This window comes from Phoenix dactylifera, unplaced genomic scaffold (genome assembly GCF_009389715.1).
Source record: "Phoenix dactylifera cultivar Barhee BC4 unplaced genomic scaffold, palm_55x_up_171113_PBpolish2nd_filt_p 000675F, whole genome shotgun sequence".
Lineage (NCBI taxonomy): Eukaryota > Viridiplantae > Streptophyta > Magnoliopsida > Arecales > Arecaceae > Phoenix > Phoenix dactylifera.
In genome coordinates this window covers 17,861-29,679 of record NW_024068062.1, presented here as the reverse complement: position 1 = coordinate 29,679, position 11,819 = coordinate 17,861, and the positions used below count along the sequence as shown (strand labels likewise).

The 11,819-nt window shown below is 39.7% G+C and overlaps 1 protein-coding gene across 1 annotated transcript; it reads right to left on the bottom strand.

Moving 5' to 3' along the window:
* Positions 1 to 681: 681 nt before the first annotated feature.
* On the bottom strand, positions 682 to 3,615 carry LOC103711960 (uncharacterized protein At5g23160-like). The gene is made up of 2 exons (XM_008798294.3): positions 3,242 to 3,615; positions 682 to 1,497 (listed from the first exon to the last, which is right to left on the bottom strand). Exons 1-2 carry the CDS (start codon positions 3,512 to 3,514, stop codon positions 919 to 921), a joined length of 852 nt encoding a protein of 283 aa, XP_008796516.2. The 5' UTR covers positions 3,515 to 3,615; the 3' UTR covers positions 682 to 918.
* Positions 3,616 to 11,819: the final 8,204 nt, after the last annotated feature.

Genomic DNA, 11,819 nt, shown 5'->3' with positions numbered 1-11,819 from the left:
AACATTAAACGGATCTAGAATAAATACACCCATAAGCATTTAAAAATAAAAAAAATCTAACAATTCAGAAGGAATATTTCTCGCAGACGCTCATAGAGTAAGTTCCGTGAGATCAGCAACATATGCTGTCATCTAATCCGCCGCTTTATTAACTTCTCTATAAACATGTTTCACTTCAAAAGATTGAAAGGATGATCTCATGCATTCTCTAACAATTTTGTCTTAAAGGATGAATGCTAGTCTCTTCATATTGGCTTGCTGGGGGAGTGCAGCTTCAGCCTACTAGCTGAGTGAAGGTAAAACTTGCTACTCTAAATAAATTACCTTAACTTCTTTACTTGCAAAAATGAGATTATGAAATAAGCCATGGAGTGAAGGTAAAAAACTTAATGAACAGAGTACGACCATGTACATTGCACCATGACAGCCAACTTGCAATCTCTTGGCCCCAAGTCATCGCATGATTCTCAAAACTATACTTACTTTTTTGGGAAAGAAAGTTTGAGCCCATAGACATAATAGTCAATAAAGCATAGTATTAGGGAGAGAGAAAAAAAAAAACACTTCATGTAAAAAGAGAATGTACTTTTTGGATAAACTTTATTTATATATCTCTTTGATTCATCCCACATAAACATATCATCCTCCTCGGATTACAAGAGATGTTTCTCTGAACACTACCTTCCACTTATCATTTGGAACGGGAAACTTGGATACGTGTTGGCCTCCCTGGAAGGGTCAGTAGCCAACGCATCGTCCCTTGGCTCAAAATTTTATGCACTATGGCTGGAAGTATTATGTACATAAACTAAATAAATAGTGCTAAAATGACAAAATCCAAAAGGACTACACAAATAAAAATATAAAAAGATAAAAGAAATGCCACTTTCCAGCCATTGCATGCAGGGCGGATTCTACCTATCGCGTGCTTGCCCGAATTGCCACCGATGGCGGCCGCCGGCCTTCACGTTGCAGCAAACCCATCAGAACCACTCTCTTCTTGTGCTCCTCCGAGCTCATATCAATCTCACCATCGCCCTTCCCGCCAACAGCAATCCTCGCCGCAGTTGTCGCCACGCTGAATCGAGGCAGGAGGTAGAGCCATGCACTCATGCAAACGATGGCGCAGGCCCGGCCGAGTAGAAGCGTCAGAGTGAGCGCCACGGCGAGCACCGACAGCCCGACGCAGGAGTCGATACTATATCCGATCGTCCCGCTGCACTTCTTCCAGGGTTTTCTGTGGTTGGAGCTGCGCAGAATTGCGGCGGAGGCGGCGCGGTGGCCGGGTTCAGGCGAGCCGGGGTGGCTGGTCCGGGTGCCGGTCCGGGCTGCGTCGCGCATCCGGTAGAGTGACGCTGGCTGGCTGCGGGCATCACACTTGGAGGCAACATGGCGAACTTGGAGGCTGTGTGGCTCCGCGGTGACGTCGGGCTTTGCTGCAGAAATCTGGGGTTGGTGGTGGTGGTGGGGCAAAGAGCGGCTCTCTCTGATCTTGTCCTGTTTCAGGAGAGAAGAGATTCAGTAAATCTAAGTCTCTGTCTTTTGTCATTAAGATATAAGATTAATCTTTTTAAAATTTATTCTAAATCATTGGTCTAGAAGAGGAAAGAAACATGCAGCATATTATATGATCCCATTTTAATCTAAGTGGTGGTCGTTTCGGGGAGAAAAGGATGTGAGAGATGACTCTTCATTAAACAAAAGGAACAAAAAGCTAAACTATCAAAAATCTACAAATAATATTAAAGTTCATGATAGCATATATATCCAACTCTCTCCTCCCCCCTCCCCACCAAAAACTTGCGCTAACTTTGATTTTTAAGGATAATCCTTGTGGGTTTATGTAGCATGGCTCAAAGAGAAAAAGTTACAAACCCTTAGCTCATCAATAACAACTACCATTTAAAAACTGTAGTCCTATCCATTAGAAAAGCCGGTTGCTGCGGTCAAATTCGAAGCATTGCACTCATGGTATGTTCAAAAAAAAAGCAATAGACAAAGGGGAACTGACCTTAAACAAGCAGGTGTATCAGCTCATAGATATATTTCAGTGATAATGAAATATAATATAATCATGCCCCAAGAATCCAACAGCTAACAGTAACAGACATTACTTGTGAGATACTTCTATGACAACAATTTGTTTAAGATAATAAGGTCTTAAGATAAGTCCATTATTGAAAATAGTGTACGAAGTCGTAGATCGAGAAGATATTTTCCCAACCAGCCTTTTTCTGAAGTGGTCGGCATCGCTCCTCCTCTCTCAAGCGGTGGGGATCAGGTTCGAATTTCGACGGGAGGCACTTTCTATACTCTCGTGGTGTATCATGCAACAATAAACTATTGGACAAGGAACTGTGGATGGTTTGATCTTGACTTCATCTCTCCAGATTTTTCTTAGTTTTGGTTCCACAGGATAGAGAGAGATTATAGCTCATTTTAAGCTGTTTATATATATCGAAAGACGAACAGAGCTGCAGACTAGATCGTCTCCTTCGCTGCTCACTATTTGTAAGAGGTCTTTTGAATATATTTTGTAGCTACCTCTTCACCCTTATGCCATCTCCTTTTTCTTGACTCTATTAGCTGTACTCATGCTAGAGTTGTGTGAGCAATCGTGTACCAAAAAAAAAAAAAAAAGCTTCAATTTTAGACCAAGATGGAACCTCCATAACAATTCAGGCTGTATCTTTCGCACGAAAAGAATGATCAATCTTCTATTTTTGGCCCTGCCTCCAAACTCCTACATTCATCCGTCTTCATAGATCTTAAAGCAGCCGTTTACCCCTGTCCCTCCATGGTGGTCTCTTTTTGGCCAAACAGATCAACTCCAACCGTTTTGTAGAACAAACGGTTCGAAAATCCTGAGTACACTCTGTCCGGGTCAAGAACACGCCGTCCAGCGGAAGGCTTCTTAGATTTTTTCCTTTTAATCCCTCGTGATTCGTGCTCGACGTTCATCATCGAATCCCGGCGGGATCGAGCAAGAACGCAACCCTTTCACGTGAATCTCGCCTCGACCAACGGTAGACTTCGATCTCAGTCGTTGGGAGGAGAGCGTTGAACAAAAGCGAAGTTTCTTTAATGAGACCCTGTACCCTAGACCGAGATTCTTTTCTCTTCTCTTCTTATTTTTCATCCCAATTATTCTTTCTATTCCTTCTTCAACGTGATAAGAATAACAAGAACAAGAAGAGCTAGAATTTGATAAGAAAAATATCTTAAAGATTGGATGGCTTACCTTCCTAAATTTCTGGAAGAAGCTCTTCTTCGCAGACGCCGGCTTCTCCTTCGGTGCACCTCCGGGGGTTGCATCGGCCACGGCATCCACCGGCACGGTCCTCTTCTTGGCCCGAAACCTCAAGCAAGAGAACCGAGAAGCTTTGACGACACGGGAGCCCGGCGCCTCGGTGCTGCCGGAATCCGACAACGGCGACCCTCCGAAGCATGACGAAATCCAAGAAAATCGCCTCCGGCGACGTGTTTTGGAGGTGGAGTTCTTCTTGGAATCCATGGCCGGAGAACGGATGCAAGCAAAAGAAGATGAATAAGAGGGAAAAAGTCACTTATCTAGGAGTAGTTATGAAACGAAGGCCAATGGTGGTGGAGGGAAGACTTGCGATAGAGGAGAGTGGGTCAGAAAACTACCACAACGACTAATAATTAAAAGAACTTTTCTCACGCGTCTCCGTGTCCCAACCCGGTGTTTCCAAAAACGCCCTCGGATCGTCAAGGTGGTACCGTTCCCTTCGAATTCGAAACCTTTTGGCTAAACCTTTTATAGTTGCATGAACCCTTGGATGATCTTCGTCTTCCTTCCCACGTCTCTCTCTCTCTCTCCAACTAACTCTCCTTTTCACTGCAAAAATTTTAGAACATAATAGTTCTCCGTTCTCATAATCCAATCTAAAATTAATCCTTTTCTATAAAAATATATATAGCTAAATTCTCTCGCTCATTCCAAACTAGCAAAACTTCATATTACTAACAATAGCTGCATATTACCGAAAAAGAAAACTTCTTCTATAACAAAGTTTTGTCGGAAAAAGGAAAACAAGTTGCTAGAATTATAAAGAATGACAGAGATTCTTTAGAAACTTTTATCCTTAATTATCTTCAAATTCAAGTCTTCATTTCATATTGCTTAAATAAGAATCAAAAATTAAAATGGAAGATAGTTGTTTTTTATTTGTTAATAAGTTGTTGAGATAATTAATACATGATTGGCTGATGGCCGTACTTGTCTTTATTTATTTCATGTATGAGTGAAAGAAGAACTCCAATAAAAAATATATGTAATTTTGATAAATATGTATAAAAGCTTTTAAGATGTAGGTATGTATATTGCCCCTCCTGATAAATTTCTAGCTTCGCCCGCCCGAAATCAATTAATAATTATGTATTCATTCGTCGTTATACCAAAAGATAATGATTAACAACTAAAATATTATCATGTTATTTATCCAAAATATGATCCATTAAATTTAAGAAGAAACCAGGACAAATGCTTGATTATAATGAAATATTATAAAATAACAGTAGAAAAGTTAAATGACTGTTCTTCTTTCCTTTATACAACATCCCTGGCATGAACCAGACATTACCATTATCTTGTAGTTCTTCCTAACTACAAGATGCATGAAAACAAATTTTCAATTTAACATAATGAAGACTGGCCTTTTTTTTTTTTGGGTTCTATTTTAGAGTGCAATAGTGATCCTTGGGAAGCCTGCACACCTGAAATGTCCCTATAATGTAAGTATTTTGGTTGGTACCTAATCTTTATCACATAAACATATAATAATTTGCCACTACTTGATTTCCCTACTCGATGTGGTCACTTGGTTTGCTCCTTTTTTCTTTATTCTTTTTTGGTACAAAAGAGGAGGCACACCTGGAATTAAGATCGGAAGAAGGATGAAACAAGACAATAAGTATAAAGAAGAAGATGATGAAGAAGAAGAGGAGGGAAAAGCTTAGGAAAAGCATGCTAAATGAAATAGAGACTTGAACTTGTCTATCAGGAAGAAGAATCTAGAGAGCAACAAAACTCCAGGGTAGTCAAATAGGTTTTAATTTTTTTCAATAAGCAAGACTCACTTTTGAGCACCAGAGAGAAATTTAAGAGTTTTTTTCTTGCCATAACTTTCACCAAACAATTAATAGTTGCTATAAGATCTCCCAACCAATTCACATGGAAGACTTGATTCTCTTTGCATGATCATATCTTAAAAATACATAGATAGCAGATTTGTCACAACTATAACAAAGAACACAATTAGGAGAAGCTAGACACAACCTCTTAACCAGATTATTTGCACTAAGGATCATTCATTTAACATGGAAGAATTCGATTCTTTTTTTTTCTTTGCGCAAACAATTTCCCTACAATGCCAAAATCCAATTCTAATTTACCACTACAATTAAGAACTTTAAAAACCTTTATCAATATTTGGTGAACAAAAGATATTAACCACATTGACATTATCGATTCCAAGCTTGGACACAGCCATATGAGCTAGAAGTATCTTGGCGGCTACGCAAAACAAAATTACCATTAAAAAAACCTACATTGGAATCAGTTTAACTAAACATCACTAGGTTGCCACAATCCCATGCATTCACCAATGAATACCAATCCTGCAGCAACTTATTCGGTCAACCAAGCAAAAACAGTGTTAGGTGTAGCCTGGGTTCAAATGGTGGATATTGTCAATGTTATATATTATAGGGTAATTGACTTTCCCATCCCTCTAAAGACTCCACTATAACAAAAAGTCCTTGTTAATTAAATCTAAAACAACCGGTCCAGAAACTTTCCAAACTGTAATTCCCGGTCCCTGAGCCTTTTTTATTTTGAAATAAGATACCGAAAATGCCCCTTCCCTCATGATCTCCCATCCTTCCGAAGAAGAAGAATTTCAGAGACTTTCCAAACTGTAATCTCCCAGCCGCGGCTGCTGCCGACCGCGGCCTGCCCCCTCCCGTAGCTGCCGCCGGCCCGGCTCGCCTCCTCCCGAGCCCCCTCCCGCGGCCGCGCCGCCGGGAATGCCTCCGCCCCTGCCCCCATGGTGGGAAGGTGCCGAAGAAGAGGAAGAAGGGCGCCGTCCCGCGTCCTGCGGCTGTCGCCGGCCACGGCCCGCCCTCCTCCAGCGTCCGCCGTGGCCCAGCCCCTTTCCGGCGCCGCCGGCCTCGCGGGAAGAGAAGAAAGAAGAAGAAGGGAAGAAGAGAAGAAAAAAAAGAAAAAGAAAAGAAAAAGTTTGAACTGGGGTCGACTCCTGCTCTGCTGGGGTCGACTTGTGAAAATCTTGGGTCGACTCGCTCACTTCTACAACAATTTTCTAAGAACACTTAACTGTGTGCACAGTCCTGTTAACTGTGTTCGCAGACAACTTAACTGTGTGCCGCCAGCTCGCGGAAGGAGAAAAAAGAAGAAAGAAGAAGAAGGGAAGAAGAGAAGAAAAAAAAAGAAAAAAAAAGAAAAAAAGAAAAAAATAAAAATAAAGTTAAATAAGCTTGGAACAATTAAATAAGTTTGGAACACACTTAATCTAACATGACACATGGTTAAATAAGCTTGGAACATATTTAAATCATCCCGGAACACACTTATTCTACCCCAGAACACAGTTATTTCGACTGTGCACACAGTTAAGTGTTATTAGAAAATTATTGTAGACTTATGCTGAGCTGGGGTCGACCCCAGCTCTTTAGGGGTCGACCCCTAAAGAGCTGGAGTCGACCTCTGAAATCAGGCAAAAAACAGCTCTCTGGAAAGCCTGAGAGAGTCGACTCCAGGTGAGCAGGGGTCGACCCCAGGTCTGTGAACACAGTTAAGTTGTCTGTGAACACAGTTAACTTGTCTAGGAACACAGTTAAGTTGTCTGTGAACAAAGTTAAGTTGTCTAGGAACACAGTTGTTTAGGAACACAGTTAAGTTGTTTGGGAACACAGTTAACTTGTCTGGGAACACAGTTAAGTTATCTAGGAACACAGTTAATTTGTCAAGGAACACAGTTAACTTGTCTAGGAACACAGTTGTTTAGGAACACAGTTAAATTGTTTAGGAATACAGTTAACTTGTCTAGGAACACAGTTAACTTGTCTAGGAACACAGTTAAGTTGTCTGTGAACACAGTTAACTTGTTTAGGAACACAGTTATCTAAGAATACAGTTAAGTTGTTTGGAAACACAGTTAACTTGTCTAGGAACACAGTTAATTTGTCTAGGAACACAGTTGTCTAGGAACACAGTTAAGTTGTTTGGAAATACAGTTAACTTGTCTGGGAACACAGTTAAGTTGTCTAGGAACACAGTTAACTTATCTGGGAACACAGTTAACTTGTCTAGGAACACAATTAACTTGTCTAGGAACACAGTTGTTTAGGAACACAGTTAAATTGTTTGGGAACACAGTTAACTTGTCTAGGAACACAGTTGTCTAGGAACACAGTTAAGTTGTCTGTGAACACAGTTAAGTTGTTTAGGAACACAGTTATCTAAGAATACAGTTAAGTTGTTTGGGAACACAGTTAACTTGTCTAGGAACACAGTTAATTTGTCTAGGAACACAGTTGTCTAGGAACACAGTTAAGTTGTTTGGGAACACAGTTAACTTGTCTGGGAACACAGTTAAGTTGTCTAGGAACACAGTTAACTTGTCTGGGAACACAGTTAAGTTGTCTAGGAACACAGTTAACTTGTCTAGGAACACAGTTGTTTAGGAACACAGTTAAATTGTTTGGGAACACAGTTAACTTGTCTAGGAACACAGTTAATTTGTCTAGGAACACAGTTGTCTAGGAACACAGTTAAGTTGTTTGGGAACACAGTTAACTTGTCTGGGAACACAGTTAAGTTGTCTAGGAAAGCCTAAGAGTCGACTCCAGGTGAGCAGGGGTCGACTCGTGCTGTTAAGGGGTCGACTCCAGGTCTGTGAACACAGTTAAGTTGTCTGTGAACACGGTTAGCTTGTCTAGGAACACAGTTAATTTTATTTTTATTTTTATTTTTATTTTCTTTTCTTCTTTTTCTTTCATTTTCTTTTTTTTCTTTTCTTTTTCTTTTTTTTCCTTCTCTTCTTCCCTTCTCCTTCTTTCTTCTTCCTTCTCCTCTCGCGAGGCCGGCAGCTACGAAAGGGGGTCGGACGGTGGCGGCCGCAGGATGGGGCCACCGGGAGGGGCAGCGGCTCCTCTTCTTTGGCACCTCCCCACCGTGGGGGCGGAGGTAATTCCGGCGGCGCGGAAGGGGGCAGCGGGTGCGGGAGGGGGCGGGCTGTGGCCGGCGGCAGGCGCGGGAGGGGGTGGGCCGTGGCCGGCGGCAGGCGCGGGAGGGGGTGGGCCGTGGCCGGCGGCTGCCTTTTTCTTCTCCTTCTTCGGTGGGAATGGGAGAGGCGGGGGCATTTTTGTCCCATAAAGCAATGTTAAAATATATATGGACCGGTTGTTAAACAACCGGTCAACAGGGATTTAATGTTAAAGTTCGGTCAATAAATGGACCGCTGAGCAAGTTCCCCTATATTATAACGTTCAAGAGCAATCAGATTTATTTGCCAGTAACGGACCAGAATCTAAGTGCAGGGCATGTTAGAAAGCATAAATGAATATCTTTGTAGATTTTTTTTTTTTAATTCCATGTCAATATTGGGTGTGTTGATGACTATATATCTAAGAGGCAGGAGCGTTTGGGAAGGATTCAATTAGGTCCAAGTGATAAATTATTCAATTGGGTACTTTGGTCCTAGAGAAAGAGGGCAGATTAATATAGTTTATGATACAAATGTAGCTTAGTTGACCAAGTAAACAAGCTTTTACAAGGTCTAAGTCAAGCACATTTTCCCTCGTTCCCAAAGTCTATACATGTGACAATTTAGATATGTAAACTAAAACGATCGTTTTCCATTAACCGCCACTCTAATTTCATATTTGGAAGTTAGGATATTGACATTTGCTACCATTTTATATTGTGACCGGGGGAACCAGCTAGAGATTTAAAGCCAAACTGAAAGCAATTTCCTGCCTTAATTTGCCTTTTGATTTAAATACATGTAATTGATTTTACCTTGTTCTGATATCACATTGAGTGTAACCATAAAGATAACATGGTTAAGTGCATATATATATATATATATATATATATATATATATATATATATATATATATATATATATATCAATGGTCACAAGACAAATACAGATAAGAATGACAAATATTGAAGTCAGAGAGCAAGGTAGGGTAATATATAAATACATGAATATTGGATCTCTGTGGCCTTTGTGTCTCAGCGCATTATATTTTCATAATTAATGAACCAATTTGAAGATTTGCATGAAGAAAGAATCAATTCAAAGATTATTTACTTTATTCAATCAAACTTTAATTATTATACATTATATAATCTTTACATCTTATAAGGGAATATGTGTAAAAATGCATATGTTATTACTGTACTAGTACCGGCATTTTAACTGCAGAGACCAGTTCAAAACTAAGATAACAATTTTTAACACAACCCCTCATAGAATGTAATTATTGCATAAAACTTCCTCAGGTAAACGATTGCCTCGGCCAAGGGATTTCCCTTTCCCTTTGTAAAATACCACAAACCCCAATTTATAATTAACCTGTCTTGCTTTTTTGTCAGGATTTGATTTGGATCAAGTTAAAACCTAAAATTTGGCTCAAGTCTTGCAGTTCTTTCTCAATTTTATTATCAGACACAAATCTGGGTTGGGGGCTAAACTTGTTAACTACTTCCAAAAATAGTACGTAGGATCCACATATAAGTCGAGATGTCGGGGTCATGTTGGATTGAATTTTGCCCAAATCAGTTCTAAAATCATTAAATTATGCAAGGACAACCAAGCTGAATCCAAGCAATCACTCTAAGCTCATGTTAATATGTTTGTAATCACATTTTTTTTGGTAGCTCTAAATGGTAGACCATAGAGTGTAGACCAACAGGAAACCCCACTCTTTATATATATATATAATCTCAGGTACTTCATCCTAGAATTGGCTTCATCACCACTTGATATAGATTACTGAGCTAGGTCAGCAGAGAAATAAATTATAGAATGGCTTCAGCTTGGAGCATCTAGAAAGGCTGTCTTTGTTCCTGAGGCACATGCCTTTGAATGCGTCCTTTCTTCTCAATACTCGGGCATCCATCCAATGTATGATTTCCGATGGCGGTCATAGTTGCAGTAGACTGAACACCCACCCAATCTCGATATACATATACATACACATACATACATACATACATACATACATGCATGCATGCATATATACACACACACACACACACACACAATTGTTTGTTGTCTTTGGCTTATTCACGCCAAATTGGTTGCCACCACTGCCTATAAAATTTATACCATAGTCACTGCTAGAAAATGTTAACACTTGGTCATCTAAATCAATCTGCATATATAAACTAAGTCTACAACAATTAGTACTTGTTGCCCTCTGAGCAAGCTTGTGCAACGTGAGAGGTGATGCCATATCCATTGCTGCTGCATCTTTCTTAGACTAAGCATCGCCATCATCATTATTAATATTTTTTTTATTTAATTGTTCAGCACAATTGTTTCATTGCTTATACATGTACATGTTCATATCGTTATATAAAAGTATATAAGTCAGACTTAGTTTGTCTCTTGCTTCTCTTCCGATGGCCTTAAAGTTTACTAATCTGAAGCTAATCTATCTATCTATCTATCTATCTATATATATATATATATATATATATATATTAGCTCATTGTTTTGCATTATTTCAGCTTAACCAACCCAGTGGAACCAATCTATGTTCAATACATCATTTTTTTTTTAATATGATGTAAAATTTATCCTCTCCCTCCTCTCATGCATCTATCATATTCTAGCACCCTTTGCATTGGTCAAAGATTTCATAGGCAGCCGGTGGATGGTCTAGGTCTAGTATTCTTGCACGCCAAGAACTTAATGTGTCATTTTAATAGATCATTTTTTATTTGGAAATCAAATATTAGAAATCATATTTTAAACTAGCAAGGAAACAGAAAGAATGAAAATTCCTAAAGGGCTCACTCAACTTATGAGACCATGTTTGTGTCGATCTATATTTATATTAATGACATAGACCACAAATTTCACTTTTAGATTGGGATGCTTTAAAATATATTTTAAATTCTGGGCGCGGGATGCTTTATCCAAAAGGGAGCAAGGCGAAGGGGATCGAGAAGAACTGTGGCTAAGAGTCAGGGTATATTTGGAAGGGTTCAAGCTGTATCTTTCGTATGAAATAATGATTGATGCTAATCGTTTGATCATCCCTGCACAAATCTCAAAGTAATCTAAATATTTTTATTCATCTGTATAGATCTTGATGCGATCATTATGCGATCTATGGGTGGATTCATGCGTAGGAAGGAGAATCCACCTTTCGCAAGAAAGTTATAATCCCTATCTTATTTCGAACAACATAAATCTTTGCTAGATAACCGGAAGGAGCCGGTTTTTTCTCCAATTGCCATGCTTTACATGTTATCCGTCATCTATTATAGAATGAGTTGGGATTCTCTGAGGTGTACGTTTTGTATTGCATAGGCCAGCACAGATTTGGTTGGTCAAGACATTGTCCATCTCGAAAATGGACAGCTGCTGCCCATCTCTAACCTATTGTGATCGGCACACTAGCTGCATTTGGCACACCAATGTGATGGTCGATAATTGTTCATTTCCAAGATGAGTGACATGTCACCCATCCAAACATGCAATAGTATTTACAGCACAATATATGCACTGCAAAGGAATTTAGCGCAAAAAAAAAACTA